The sequence below is a fragment of the Chinchilla lanigera genome, unplaced genomic scaffold, assembly GCF_000276665.1.
Source record: "Chinchilla lanigera isolate Chin_1 unplaced genomic scaffold, ChiLan1.0 scaffold00171, whole genome shotgun sequence".
Taxonomy (NCBI): Eukaryota; Metazoa; Chordata; class Mammalia; order Rodentia; family Chinchillidae; genus Chinchilla; species Chinchilla lanigera.
This window is the reverse complement of record NW_004955572.1, coordinates 1,574,153-1,590,252: the sequence shown is the minus strand read 5'-3', so window position 1 is coordinate 1,590,252 and position 16,100 is coordinate 1,574,153. Positions and strand designations below refer to the sequence as shown.

The 16,100-nt window shown below is 44.7% G+C and overlaps 1 protein-coding gene across 4 annotated transcripts in view; it reads right to left on the bottom strand.

The window, feature by feature from the left end:
* Tmem255a (transmembrane protein 255A) overlaps positions 1–15,468 on the bottom strand; it is a 53,986-nt gene extending 38,518 nt beyond the window's left edge. For all 4 annotated transcript variants that reach the window (XM_013509442.1, XM_005413666.2, XM_005413667.2 and 1 more), the window contains exons 1-2: positions 15,195–15,468; positions 8,627–8,769 (exon numbers count right to left, since the gene is read on the bottom strand). In XM_013509442.1, coding sequence (XP_013364896.1) covers positions 8,627–8,769; positions 15,195–15,252 — 201 coding nt within the window. In that variant the 5' untranslated portion in view covers positions 15,253–15,468. The remainder of the gene's footprint in view (positions 1–8,626; positions 8,770–15,194) is intronic.
* Between the last annotated feature and the right edge of the window lie 632 nt (positions 15,469–16,100).

The following is a 16,100-nucleotide window of genomic DNA, read 5'->3' as shown; positions in this document are numbered from 1 at the left end:
AGCTTGCCTATTTCAATTTCAATATCCATTACCTAGCATGTGACTGGTGAGTCAGTACGAGGAGTATCATGGTGAAAAGCACACATTATATTCTGATCTTTATCTGTTTTTGAAAAGGACCTTCCACTCTGATGCATGGGTTACAGAATACAGGTTTGCAATAGCAATTTTTGATGCATCTGGCATACTAAGCAAACTCAGGAAATACTTTAGAAACCAGCAAGCACCTTAACCCACACTAAGAAAATAAAAACAAAGAAAGAACTTTTTTGAAGGCCTGTATTTGTAGTTGACCCACTGCAATTTATGTTAGCATTTATTCACCTCCTCTTCCTTCTCCGCTTCATTTATGCACAGAAAACATTATGGGGTGAACAGAGGCCGGGGATATAGCTCAGTGGCATAAGCGTCTGCCTGGCAAGTGCAAGGTTCTGAGTTCAATTCCCGGTACCAAAAAAGGAAAAAAAAAAAAGCGTGAACAGAAATGGCAGTGTGAAACCCTGAAAAACAATTTCCCTGTCTAAGTGGCTGGGATTATGGCTCATTATGGCAGATTCCACTGTCCTCTCAGTTTTCCATTAGTGGACTGGGTCTGCCAGTCTCAGCTGAAAATCATCACTAACCAATTGCTATTGATGGAGATGAAAATGGAAGCGTAAAAAGCGGTGAGAATAGACCAATAAATCTTAACATAAGTTCAGCGATGTAGTTGTGTTTGTCTTTAGCCTCACTAGTAGTGTGGGTTTCTTATCAGCAGCCTTTCTTGATTCACAGGGGTATCTATTTCAGTTCAAGGCTGAAAGCCTTATATCCAGGCTTAGAAATCTAATGAAGCCATGGTCTGGGTGTTGTGAAGCAGTGCAGGACCCTAAGAATGAAAGAGAATGGCTGGGCCAGGTGGTGCATGCCTGTGATAGCAGTTATTCGGGAGGCTGAAGGAGGATGGCAAGTTTAAGGTCAGCCTGGGCAATGTAACGAGACCCTCTCACAATCAAAATAAAATTAAGTTAAATTAAAGGATGACAATGTAGCTGAGTGGTAGGACACTTGCCCAGCATGCGCAAGGCCCCGAATTCAATCCCCAGTATCTCTCTCTCTCTGTCTCTCTCTGTCTCTCTCTCTCTCTCTCTCTCTCTCTCTCACACACACACACACACACACACACAAAAGAGGAAGGAGGAGGAGGAGGAGATGGCAACAAAAGAAAACAAAAGGCAAGATTCAAATTCAAAAGGCAAATTTTCAAGGACTCCATCTATACAGCCAGCAATCGCTCCTAGGAAACAGAGGGTGAGGTTCATGAAGCTATGTCCACTGCCTTCCAAGATCTACTAAGAAGATCTTCATTCAGCATTTAAACTATGTCCCACCCCATCTTATTTCAACTATAATTAAAACGTGTTGCTATAAGGTAAACTCATTGAAATCTGGTTATCACACCAAGTCTGGCTTACAATCCCAGCTCTTCTACTTGTCTGTGCAAACTTAAATGGAACGATGAACCTCTCTAAACCTGTTTCCTTATCTGTAAAGCAGGGACCTTAGAAGTGGTTACTTTACATGGCTTTTGTGAGGCTGAGCCAAGATGATACATTTAAAGAACTTTGCACAACGCCTGGCACACAGTAATTACTCAGTAAAAATTGCTTTACTCTGAATATTATTATTACTATTGTAAAGATATTTAACATTTGATCAATTCTAACTCAATTTGAGCTGGAAAATCCTGTCATTATTTGCTCTATTTCACAATAAGAGTTTCCCTGTTCTATCTTATCTCCCTCTCCAGTATGTTCCACGGCTTTTATTTTTTTAGGAGGAATTCCATGAATAGTCTGCGCTTAGGGCACTCTGGGCCATTTGTGGGCATGTGGAGAAATTCAAATGCAGCTTCTTACAAGGAAAGTAAGTCTTTTACCAAACAGTTCATTAGCTTCCACAGGTATTCACAGAATGTCTCCTGAATCCCATCAGCAATGTTTCCCCTACGACAGGAAGCAAAGACACTAGCTATTTCTGACACTCTCAAATAACTCTCTGACGGCAGTGACTGGGAGAGGTGGCTGAACCCTTGTGGAACTGACTGGAAGGACATACTCCAGAACAGGAAATACTAGGCCATCCAATTACTTCATCCAGTTTCCCCAGCCCCTTTTCATTCCATTCCAATCCATTCAATTTTCCAACATTCACTGAGTACCTTTATGTCAAATGTATAAGAAAACATAGCCCCTGTCCTCTAAGAGCTCACAGTCTTGTGAGGGAGAGACAGACTGGATTAAGGACCACAGGGGAGGTAAAAACAGTGCTATAGGAATGGAGAATATTTTATTCTGGCTTATATCCCTGGTTCTGCTATTTATAAACTGTGTGGCCTTGAACTGGTCTTTTAACCACTCTGTGTTTCAGTTTCCTCATCTATAACTCAGGCATCATAATAGCTTCTACCACACTGAGATGCTGTGAGAATTAAATGAGATAAAGTATGCAAAATGACTTGCATGAAGTAGGCTGCTAAATAAATGCCTTAAGGTTTCAAGGAGGAGAAGACATTTTTATATGGCTGAAATGATAGGCAGAGTTCAACAGACTGAGAAATAGTATCTACTGAGTCATAGCTGGAAGAATTCACTTTCCTGAATGAGAAGTTGATGAACTCACTGATCACTAAAAAGATTACATTTCAAGCATTTTATGTTAAAGAAGCACTTACTCCTCATTTTGGTGAAAGGAATATTCTGGAGTTTGGCAGAGTTAATGTCATTCCAATGTACTAAACAGGAAAATGGTGGGGTAGAGAAATGTAAGGACCCACCTATTCTTGGAGCAAGTTAATAGCAGGGCCAGGACTAATCCTGTGGTTCCCTAGCAGCTGGTGTTCTTCCAGCCACACCTTGCTGCTCTTGCGGCCAGGGTTAATGACCTTCAAGTAACAGGACCCTCACTGTTGCCCCTGAGAGAAGAAGGGCTCTGCAGGGATGGAAGAGTACTGTTTGAAACAGAGCTGAGGGGTTGGGATAAAGAAGGGAACCAACAGAGCTTCCTGAAAATGGGCAGCTGCTTCCAATCATGTTTTCTCTCCTGAGACCTCAGAAACGTCAGCTCACTGGTCCCCACCAAGAACTTCACGGACTCATGTCATGTTCAGACCTTTGGACCTCCCTCATGGTTGCTCACTACCTGAACAAATAATCCATTTGCTTTGTTTTGGCTGCCCTCCACTTTTTGAGGAAAAAAGACAAATAGTTAGAAATTGAAGTCAGATTCCAGGGCTCTTCTCTGACTGTACCTCATTACCTCAGCCTATTTTCATCCGCTGCCCCCCACACCCAGGACTGAGGTTCAGAAGGACTATTTATTTAGTAATATCATCTGGACACCTATTCTGTGGCAGGCAGTGTTGGATCTGCGGTTTGGAGGCAAGAAATTGGGGCGGGACCTGATACCAAGAGCAATGGGATTCAGGCTCGAGGATCTCACACTATAATTAGGTAAACCAGTTCACAATCTCTTTCCATAATCCTGAAATCCACAAAGCTCATAAAACCAAAAAGGTTTTCTGGTAACTAACATGGCAGCAAAGACTGACCTTGAACTGATGTGAGATTACTTTAAAATCATTATCCCACTTAATGTAAAAATTCACACTTTGTTACAGACATATGAAACTATTTTATTATGGGGTGCTTCTCAAGGCCCTGCTGGAGTATTTGGTAATATATGGTATGTGCACTGTAAAATATTTCTAAAAACAAGTAGTTCAAATTCTGAATCACGTGTGTCCCAATGGTTCAGATAAGAGACTGTGAACCTGTATAAACCAAGCTAAATGGGAATATGGCCCAACAGATATCACAAAGCAACACATGAGACGCTTTCAGGAACCACGAGTAGGAGGAATCTATAGTAAGACACCACTGTGAAACCCAGTAGCTGAGAAATGTTCCTGCTGTGTCTATATATTGAGATGGAACAGAGCGTGTTTAGATAGACAGCAGGGAGGACGTGTGCGGAGCAGTGCAAATGACTGTGCCAAGGCAGAAAAACCTAAGGCATGTTCAGGGTCTGTGACAATCTTAGCCAAGGAGAGGTAATGAGAAACCTGGCTGAGGGCATCTGCTGAGCGTTTTGAATGGCATGCTAAGGAAGGAACAGGGAACCAATGAAAGTTAGGAACCTGTGGCATTGTAAAAGGCAGTAAATTATGATTGAAGTCTCAACCTTAAAATGTACTTACTAAGTTAGGAATTTAGATTTTAGCAGGAACTTAGATTTTAGAAACATTTTCAATAAGAAGTGGGAAAAGTTTCTGCCTAATTCATAATATGCCACGAAAGCTGATTCTTCAGAGCTCTTTTATATTTCCTAAGCATTCAAATTATTCAAAGCATTTTTGAAAAAAATAAACATTTCTTTCTTTTTTTTATCAAGGAGTGTTTACATGTAAAGTTGAAGCCATACCAGCCTAGAGGTTTCCAGATTATTGACTGGAATTATCGCTGTTGTCTCTGTCTTCTACTCGCCTACTCTATTCTGGTGTGACTTTCAATCATCTGATGGAGCAGAAATTGCCGGTGGCTCTCCTCAAAGAAAACTCAGGCAAGTATGGACCTTAACAGCACAACACCTCAGGAGAGGGTGGCTTTCCCTACTGATCAGGGGGCCAACTCGATCTTGCGGGTTTGCTGGGGAACACATCTGGAGGCCTTGTTCTAGATCCGAGGTAAGGAGAGGTTTGGAGGGAAGGAGCAACCTCCCTCACCACCGTTTGTGGATTCATGCAACTCACCCACAGTTTTCCGACTCATGCAACAACCAAGGTGCTTGGATTTTTAGGCTTTCAGAGTTGAAAGCTCACCAGAACTCTTCTGGAATGGAATATGTTTTGGACATTTAGGGACAGTAAAAATCTTAAGTCAGTTTGTCTTTCTTTGTCAGCTTTAATTTTTTTAAAGCTACTGTTCGGCCTGTATAGATTAGCACATCTTTGAAAGATGCATGTGTGCCTATGTGTCTTAGAATGACGATGCCAAGTATTAACTTCCAGGTTAAGTAGAGCAAGTGAACATGCTCTCATAAGGTACCTCACTGGATAGCAGCATCTGCCTTGGCAAAATAAAAATGCTTCTGCAAAGTATCACATGACAGAGTTATACAAACTGAATTAGTTATATTTTAAATGCCAGCAAACTCAATATTTAAATGAATTGTGTAGTAAGTCTATACAACAGATCTAACAACTTCTCCCTAATATGTCTGCTTTCAAAATTTAAATTCTCATGCATTGTTAACACATTTGACCAGAGTCCAATACATCAGAGTTCTGAATAACCTGATTTTTTTTTTTTTGCAGATCTCTACAATAGTAATTTATATTCAGAAAGACCAATTGGACAGTACAGAATCTTAAAATGCCACATTATGCTCCTTTTGGTTTTATTGCTAAGCATATTTTTTATGTTCTAGTTTTCTAAGTGGTCGCTGGTCCCCCTAAATTACCATCCCCTGGAGTACGTCTTAAAAATGCAGATTTCACCCTGTGTAGTGGTGCATGCCTGTAATCCCAGCACTTGGGAGGCTGAGGCAGGAGGATTGCTGTGAATTCAAGAGCAGCCTGGACTACATAGCAAGACCTTGTCTCAAAAATAAGAAAATAGGGGCCCAGGATATGGCTCAGTGGCATAGTGCTTACCTGGCAAGTGTGAGGTCCTGAGTTCAATTCCTCGTAATAAATAAATAAAATTTAGATTTAACATGTATTACTTTTTCAATCAAAAATTAGCTCATGAAAAGAAAATTCAGATTCATAGGGCCCACCCAGAATCAGAATCTCTTGGGGTAGGGATGAGAGATCTGCATTTTTCAGAAGTTCACCAGGCCATTCTTATTCATACCTAGGTGGGAACAACTACTGCCTTAGAATTTATGTAGTAACTCCCTAATAACCTAACTATTCAGTTAGGGAAAGCACCCTATTCCCAGACAAATCTGGATTCTCAGGTGTCTACTGTTTCAGAGCTAGGAGTCCTAATTGTATTTGTGATAACACGATCTGACCTATAAACTCAAATGGACTTTTCAACTTTTCAATCTGCTCTTTTCTCCCCTTCATTTTCTATCATTAAATACAGTTTTAAAGAAATGATGTACAGGAGCTATGAGGGGAAAAATTGTAAAGGTTAAACCTGGGACACACTGTCTACTCAGGATAGCTTTCCTATTAACACTTCCTTGCTAGCTTTTAGTGAAACCCGCACACCCAGACACACGCCCCCACTGCGTCAACTCCCAGTGCTAGCTGAACATCGGGCACTTGAGTAACAACAATCATGCACCCTCCTTCCTTTGTTAATGTATTTCAACCTAGCCACCCACAGTCAGACATTCTACAGAGAAGGTTCACAGGCACTGTTCATGAATAGGAGTTTGTACTCTTAAATGACGCGGAAAATACCTTCCCCTCACCCACATAGACTGAAGCTTGGCTTGAGAATTTGCTCATCAGTCAAAAATATTTCACTAATGCAGCTACCTCAAGCACACAAAGTCACACAGACCCTATAGATTGCTTTTCTAAGCCACCGAAACGCTCTCTTAACCCCTCTTTTCCTCCCTCCTCCTTTGCTTGTGTTTAAAAATAAAACCCAATTCTGCTGACGACTGGTTTTCTTGCCTCACCACAGGAAGTGGACTGGGTGTGTTTTCACATCACATGTTTAACAGAGGGCCCAACGGGTGTCTGTGGGATACCTGCCCCTGACTGGGGTGTGGGGGTGCCCTGCCTGTCCAAAAGCTGAGAAAGGACTTCCCTAGGCAGCCTTCAGCTCCTGGGAGACACAGCCCAGACAGCCCACAGCAAGCCCTAGTTTCACGAGGGGTACTGAAGAGACTGACTCTGGAACGGAATCGGTGACCTAGGCAACAGGCTCCAGGCTTGATCCTGCACAGTGCTAGCTTGTCAAAAGCATCATCTCTAATCCCTTCTCTCCCCTTTGCTTCTCCAGCCCTCATCTCTCAAAAGAGAGAGGGGTTGGAGACAAAACAACAACAAATAATCTTAGCTCTTTGTTGTCTTAGTAGAGAGACAGAACCGTCCTAAGCTTCCTCTCTGTTCTGTGGCATTTACAACGGGAGAGCCATGTAGTTGATATTAAAAGCATGAGCCGACCTCCAGAGTTAGGTTTTTGGATTCAGGAGACGTGCCCATAACCCTGAATGGGGTTGGCTTCTTGTTTTTGTTTTTGAGACAGGTTTTCCCTGTGTTGCCCAGCCTGGCAAATGAGGGTTTTTTAATCCAATGAGTTCAAACTGTATCCAAAATGGATTACATGCACTCCAGGTGTGGGAAAAACAATCCACTCGAACGTGGTAAGAAACCATTAGAACATTTGTTTCTTATTTATTGTTCATCTAAAATAAGAAGAGCCAGGTGTGGTGGTGCATCCCTGTCATCTCAGCACTCAGAAGGACCGTGATGAGTTCAAGACCAGCCTGGGCTACACAGTGAGTTGAAGGTCAGCCTAAACTGCATAGTGAGGCCATGTCTAAAAAAAAAAAAAGAAAAGAAAAAGAAATTGGGTGTTACTAATAGTCAATAAATGGACTGTCACTGGCATCCATCATTGGTGTGAATGTCAGATAATCAAGTGAGCTATCATTCAGGAAGATGACAAATTCCATGCAACAAATGGTTGCTGGTAGGCCATTTTATGTCTTATCTAGACTGTGTTATCTAGTTTTAACTGAAGTAGTTCCAACTAAAGGGACAAGAGGCTTGAATAGATTCCTGTGAAAAAATCACAAATTGAAGATGACCTTACTAATGTGCGTGCACATGGGCAGCAAGAAAATGGCAACTTTTTGTCAGATTGAACAAGAGCAAAATGGTGATTCTGATAACACTCTAATCATATCTAATAAGAAAACAGCCAAAAGTATCCACAGTGACTTAGTGGGTCATTTGAAATAGCGATTTATAGCCACTATTTTTAATGACAAACTTCATACTAAGTGCATATTATATTATCCCATGACATTTTGTTTCATTTGTATGAAATATTAAAAATGATTTCATTTCATCAAATTTTTGAGCGTTTTTTGTGTAAGTTTTATGTACATGTGTATGTTATAAATGAATAAATATACATGTTTTAGGAGTGTGATGTCTGTGCATTTTTCCTGATACGAATGCAGTATCATTTAGGAGATCAGTGCTGTTGGCTGCAGAACGTCAAGTTGCCAGGATTCTCAAATTTCAGGTAAGGTCAAATGACCTCTATCATGTATAAGAAAGCAGATGACCAGAGACAAAGCATCTTAGCCTGGGGTTATGGGGTTACCACTGCTAGATAGGAACACCTCTTACATTGGAAAACCGAGGTACTAAAGAATTAGATGACGTGTTCAGGATCACACTACTTAGGGATGGCACTGAGATTCTTGTGAGCCTCAGTCCAGTTCTTTTCTTAACAGGACCAGAGTTTCCTTTCTTAGAAATAAAAACAGCCACAAAGAGGAAATCTGAGCATATACTACAAACTCACACAGAATTGAAAACCATCAAAGTAGAGCCAGAATCTCTGCAACCAGCAAGCAACAGAGATCTACGTCAGCTTTCTGTACTTACAATAACTCCTGGGTAATAACCTCCAACAGTCACATTCTGGGTCCTGGTGGTTGCAGCAAGGCCCACGGTGAGAATTAACATGGACACAATAAGCAAAGTCACGGTGACATAGATGGAATTTCGTTTCCTCCGATTGAAGGCTCCTGAAAGCACACAGAGAAACTGAAATTGCTCATTTCAGCTAGGGAAAGAAGAAACTTTTAAAAAAATATTATTAGGAAGGATTTTCTTTCCTACATCTACTGATAACTGGAGTTCTCTCCAGGCAGTGGAATTATGGGGCGATATGGAGCTTTTATTTTTGCAATCATAGGTGCCTTTTTTGTAATAAAAATATGTTTCCAGTTTGAAAATAACAGAAGAAATCTTGCCTGTTACATAAAAACAAAGCAAATTCTGTGCCTTTGGCATTGTATAAAAGATGTGTCATACCCACTTAACAGACTGTTTTCAGGCCAAATTATAAAGCATATGATGAATGGGAAGAGTTTGTGTGGAGAAATTAAATAAAAATATTTTAAAGCCAATATTAAACTAAGGAGGTTTTTTTCTTCATGATCTAGAGACAGCAAATTTCATTTTCAGTGTAAATATCAGAACCAAGCCAGGTACTGGGATTTTTTTTTCATTTATTTCTGACATTTGCCACCTCATGTATAAACTTTAAATGGTGCTTTGGCAAGGTTTGTCACATAACAAATGTGTGTAATAAAGTAAGTGTTTGGAGGCCATTAGTCCACAAAGATATGTATCTGGGGAGGTAGACGGTAAGGATTATAACTTATACATATTTAGGCTTATGTGAGGGTGGCATAAATATAAATGATGAGAAACTCATTCTCCTACTCAGGGCTTATCAGACATGATAGCACAAACCAATACGTTTTTTCGAAAACAGGCTTATTAAGTCAGATAGAAAAATGGTATCTCGACTCCATTTTCAATTTAATTTTTTTAAAGGAATGGAGCACTACTCCGCACTGTGCGGGCATTTCCCTGGCATGAGGAAGGGCCCCTGAACAAGAAATACTAGGGGAGAGCTACCTCCTGGAGCTGGGGGAGGTCAGGATAATCAAATGGGGAATGCCGGAGTCCAGTTCTCTGGTGGAGGTATGGAGGGGGAGGAGAAGGAAAAAGTGGGGAGCCTTATGATGGGGTCACCCACCCAGGAGGCTTAACTGTCATTTATGGCCTTAAAGACATCCCTTGGGTCTGTTCATTAGACCCAGTCATTCTGTGAGACCCTTGCTGCAGCCTCAGGAATCAGGAGGGGACAGAAGCTACACAGACTGCACCAGTATGAGGTGGGGGAGAGGAAAGGAAGGAAGGAGAGGAAGAGAGAAAACCAGGTGAGGCTCAGGAGGCCTGGTGGTGAAGGGGTGGCATTTGGCTTTGCAGCACCCTGCAGATGTCCCCTCCTGGGTGAAAGAAAAGTATCAGGAGTTCCACCCTGCTAGCCCCACCGGGAGTCTTGTCTTCCCCACCTGATCCCAGCCTAAGGCTTCGAGGGAGGTGGGGGGAGCTGGTGGTCTCCCCTGATGTCAGCCTAGAAAGTAAGAGACCTGACTCATCAGGGGCACTTCTAATTCAGTACTATTGTAAGACTATTTACATAGAAACGTAGATGTAGTTTGAGCATTTACAGGCACCCATATAGTAAAGCATCAATCTAACCCTGAGAGGTGAGGTAAAGAGAATTGGGAAATAAAGCTTCTCTCCAGTGAGACTTGAGTCCAGCCTCTATGGGGAAAGCCATAAAGCCCAGAGACATCTGTGACACCAGGGTCCTTCATGTGAGATGGCTGTTGGGGATGCAAATGGCAAGCTGATTGGGGGTAAACATGAGCAAAGCTAGTGATTCAGACTGCCTAGAGCCTGCAAGGGAACAGGGGTTGGGTAAATAATTTATTTCTTCTCTTTACCTGCAGGTTAGTTATCTTTCGTCTCGATTTCATTTCTCAATGAATCTCTAAACCAGGACCCCTAAGTCTATTTGATTATACATACTTAGTAAGAATGTGAGATGGTTCCACAGAAGAGCTCTAACATAAAATTACCAACACCACCTTCCATTCTGGTCTTCTTTCTCCTTTGTCACTCTTGCAGGCTCTCTAGCCCCCGATGGCCCAAATTGGCAAAAGAGAATGAGTAAACATCCACATACACCTGCAGCGGGTGTGTGTGTGTCTCCCACATGTAACCTTTGAGACTAAACTGGAGGAAAGTATATGTATGCACGGTTTTTCCGATGTTTGCTTAACCCACACTTGTGCCTTCCCTACCAACTGACCTTTAATCTTATTCACAGCTCTTGGGTCTTCTTTGCAAATATCACTCTAAATCTTAAAAGCACAAGAGCCAGGTCAGAAAAGTGACTCAGCAAACCACATAGTGTCATTTGGAAATCTATTTTTTTCCTTTGCTTTAGAACCTGAACTGAAAATTCAGTCAGTTGAGAAACCCCAAGATCCTACATCCCCACAGGGGCCTAGCCTCCAAGTCAGATTTTCTTTGGATAAAATTGCTATGAAATCTCTCCCATCACTCGGTTGAATAGCTATCCTCTGTCCCCTCACATCTGCACAGTCACCCTTATTTTACACTGTAAGGACCATAATTACTATATATAAAATAAAATGATACCTGGTTGCACTTGGAGAGTTAACTATTTTAAAGAACTCCTGGGTAAATGCTTTCCAAATGAAGAATTACCCCTCAATTTATCTTCAATGTCAATTTGACTTAATAAAATCCACACCTATTTAAACCAAACATACCTGTAGGCTCTCTAAAGGTATAGCCAGGGATCTTAAAAGGCAGCTTATTGTAGCTGTTTAAGACATTTTCTTGGTGGTTGTTCTATTTTAGAAGGGGAAAATTGTACTCTGTTGTAATTAGGGTACAATTCAGGGCTTGCCTTCGGTGTGCCTGGGAACATATGACCATCTTATGCCGGTTTTGTTTAGTAAATCAACACATGAAAATAGTCAGACATCACGAGCTGGTTAAAAACTATAGCAGGTACTTGAAAATGTGCCTATCACAATTTTAAAAACTTGGAAGCAGTCAGTACTTGCTGAATAAAGAGGGAACATCTCAGAGTTGTTTCTCTTCTCATTAAAAAGGGTTGTAGAAGGCATTGTGTGAATAAATATTGCCTACGGTCACAGAATTGATTTTTAAAAATAGAGTACATCTGAGAGCTCCCTCGAACCAAAAGCCTCCTGGCCACCGAGTGTCACAACCCCAATATCTCTTACTGCTCCATCTGCTTGCTGCCAAGTAAATTTCTACGTAAACAACAACCCCTGCAACCCACAGCCTTGAGAATCTGAAATCTCATCATTGGCATAGCCTGCACCCCACTCCAGCAGCCTTCCTGTAGTACTGCAGCCCTCCCTCTCTGCAGCGCCCTGCTTCTATCCCAGAAGCGCAGAGACCAGGATGCTTTCGAGTTCTAGAAGTATCCAGTTATTTGCTGTCTCCACCCTCTCAAATTTCCCCTCTTCTGGTCTTTCCCCTCAGTCAGAGTCCCTGCCTTCATTTCCGTCTTTGAATCTGAGCCTCTCCCTTCATTTGCAACCTGCTCAAAATTCACCTCCAAGAAGTTTTCCTTGATCAAGCCCAGTGGAGCCACTCACTATTTCATGTCCTTAAGTTCCTAAACACTACTCAATTAGTATATTAATTGTAATTGCTACAAGTGTAACTGTGGGTCTGGTTCACCCCCCATATGTTGTCCATCAGTTCCAGGAATATGCATCTGACAGGAACCAAGATGTGGATCGCTTAGAAGATAGAATGTTGTCTCTGCTCACTTGTGTTTTACTTTGTACATCTTGATTATCCCCCCCAAGAGAGTAGGTAGGGTGTGTAATCTTTATAGGTGTATAGCAAAGATGAAAAGCCCAGGATCCTGTTCTGTACACCGAGTTGTTGGTGACTGACAGCTAATTCTCCGAGTTAATCTTTTGAACCGATTGGAATTTGCTTACCTGGATCAGCTTTACCACACTGCGCGGGTCCCAGGAAGTTCCAGTCTTGAGCATCCGTGGAAACAGGTGGCTGCCCACACAAGAGCCTCAAGGCCCTGCCAATCTCCCAAACACTTCCTTAAAGGCACTGAGAGCCACCACCTCCATCCCTTTAGTCAGTTCTTTGAAGGAGACATCCTAGGCCTCCAGGTGAACTGCGAATGTTATTTGAGAGGGAGGAGTGCCTGCTGTAGTAGAAGTGTCTAAGCGCCTGGGGGCAGTGTTGCCAAAATGGAGAGAAGGGTTGATGGGAGGGGATGGAGGGGCGCAGGAGTCAAATTACCGTGTTCATAATTGCCCGGTGCTTGCTAAACTCTGAGTCTGGGGCAAGCTGCTCACACCCAGGCAGCTAGCAAACGTACAGTGCAGGCACCTTGGGGCAGTGTGTGTTGGAAATTTTGTTTTGGCTGCGACTGTGTCTTGACTGTAACGGGTCTCCCCGCCCCCCCCCCCAAAAAGTGCTTGGAGGCTGAAACACTACGTCACCCACTCACTCTTCCCCTCCATGCATACAAGGGAAGGTGGCGTTTCCAGTGCTAAATGGGAGTAGTTCCCACAAAACCTAGACGCTGATTCAGGCCTGAACTGTGTGGGACCAGTGCCAGGGAACTCCAGGGAGACTCCCCAGTCCAAACTGAGGAGACCTGGGGTTACCACTTCAGTTGGGAATTTGTTTGTGCCATAGGTCTGCAGACTTTAAAAGGCGGAACGCGTGGTGCGTGCCGGTTCAGCGTCTGCGTGAGATCTATGATTCCTTTCCCGCAGCGTCGAGACCGGGCGAAGCCCACTCAGCTTGTTGCGCAGATCTTTTGCGAAATGCGAGATTATCTGTGATCCCCAAGGAGTCCGAGAAAGAACTCTCTCTGTCTCTTCCCAACCCACGGGGTGTGCAGTAGCAACCCCCGACAGTCGGGGACCACCGGTCTGACCACTCCACACGGTCAGACTGGCCGGGCCGGGAGGCTTGGTTTGCAGGTGGTTGCAGAGGGAATGTCTCTGCGGAGCCTCGCACTGTGTCACCCCACCGCCCTAGCGGACGCTCAGCCAGGAGGCCAGGGACGCGCTGGCGCCACAGCTGGCCAAGGTAAGGAGTGCATTCTGGTGTGCGTGTGCGTGTGCGTGAGAGAGACAGAGCGACAGACACAGAGAGAGAGAGAGAGAGCCAGAGAGAGCGAGGAAATCTGGTGCCGCTGGGCTCTGGATTCCGACTGAGTTGTTGGCCTCTTTGGACACTGTTGCAAATAACTATGTCCTTAAAATAAAAAGAGTAAATTCTTATGCTGAATATGTAAAACCATTGAGAATGCGCTCTTTCCACCGTCCAGGAGATAATACTTTGTGGGACCCTTTCTGGGAACGAATTGTGTTGACGAAGTCTTCTGCGAGCAGTAGGGAGCTCACACGGGAGACGCGACCTTCCCTCTCTCCTCGAGATGCTCCCGCAAATTCACCCTAGACAACCCGAGCAGTTTGCACGGCAGGAATTCGGGTCGGAGGGATTTTGCAGAGTGTAATGTTGGAAAAAGAGAATTTGATTTGGTTGAAGTGCATCCCAGGCGAATTTATGATTCGGTGGGAATCATGGTTTGACGATCCCGCCTGCTCTCTTGGGCTCCAAATTAATTTCTCCGCCCAATGAAATCATAGAGCATGGGAAGGTGCCTAACAGCTGAGGGGCACTGAGATTTTTGTTGTTGTTTGTTTATTTGTAACTACGGAAAAGCTGATTCGAGGGGGGGCCAAGTTGGCTGTCCTGGTAGCAGTCCCTGAGTTTCTGAGAGGAAAGGTGTAGAAAGGCGCCCCTCCCCCTCCATTCCACTCGGAGGGGAAACGCGGGACTTGAGATGCGCGGGCTTGCGCTCGATATTCTATCTCGCTCTCTCACCACCCCCCATTTCACACTCACGCACATTCCTTGCATTTGGAACGGAATAGGAATCAAATTGAAGGCATGTTGATCCTGCCGCTGCAGATGGTAGGGCCGGGTTGACTTGAGCGATTGCTCAGGAATTCCACTCCCGCCAGCTCTCCTCCCCCTCCCCCCCCGCCCATCCCCCAGAGTTGCGCAAAGCCCCCATCAGCGAGGTGCGAACCATCCCGCCCCACCGCCGCAGCTCCAGAGAGTTGAGGGGGGCGAGGATCCTGCTTCTTCTAATTATCCTTAGTCGTGAGCTCTCAGAAGTGAAGAGGACTTTGCGAAGCGGGAGCGTCGAATGGAAAGCGAAGGCGCAGGTTGAAGGGAAGTGTTTTGATCCCCAGACAGCTGGGGTTTACCGCTGGCTGCAAGTCTGTACACACTCACACAAACACGCACACAGCCGCACTCGGGGCAGAGAGTCTCCGACGCTAGCTTGGCGCGCGTCGCCCGCGCTGCAGCTGGGCCGCTCCCCTAGGGCTCTGGCCCGCCACCCGGACGTTGGGGCACGCGGAGCCCCTAGACCCGCTTCCCGCTCTCGGACTCTCGAGGTGGCAGGGGCGCACGCAGTGCACTCACTCCTTGCTGCTGCCCCCGGAGGAAAGGCGGCTAGACTTACCCATAGAATCGGGCAGGGACATGTCGCTGGACCGCTGCTGAGTCAGGGACTGATGCATGGTGAAAGCTGCCCGGTCTCCCCAGTCCACGAAGCTGCTCTAGGCGCCCCTGACTCAAGGAGCCTGGCAGACCATCCTACTCCACGGCAGCCTCTCCCGGTCTCTCCGAGAGCTGAGAGAGACTGCCTCTGGTAGAGAGCTGCAGACCAAGTGCCGCCTCCCCCTCCCTTCCCCTCTTCTCCCTCCCTCCTCTTCTGCCTCCCTCTCCTCCCGGAGGCAGCAGCATTGGCGGTCCGTGCAGGGACCTGCGCTTGCGCAAGACCCCCCTCCCTCGGACTCCCCATCCTAGTTATCCACCTCCCAGGCTCTCAAGCCAGACAGGGAGCCGTTTTAGCCCCTTGAGGCCAGGGCTGCGCCGAGAAACAGAAGGAAGCTTCAGCCTGGGGCCAGCGTGCCTTCTCTGTAATTTGGGAAGAGAGTCTTGGACAATCATCCTGTTCTAGGATTTATAATTGGGGAGGGGGACAGAGTCAGATGAATACACATACACACACACACACACACACACACACACACTTGTGCAGGTCTGGTCTTAGTGCTTCCAGAATGACATAATGGAGCTGGAGATGATCCAGAGAAGGGCCACTCTATAATCAAGAGGATGGTTGGGGGGGGGGGGAGGCTGCCATATGAAGACAGATTAAACAAATGCAGACTCTTTAGTCTAGAACGATGAAGGCTGGGAAGGGATGTGACCAGAGTGTATAAAATTACGCAGAAACGCAGAGAAGGAACACAGCCTTATTCACCAGATCTGAGAATTCTAGAACCAAAAGCCCCCTAAGAACTGGACAGAGACTCAGCTGAAGCGAAGAAGACTGCATCAGCATCCCAATCTGCATTTTTGT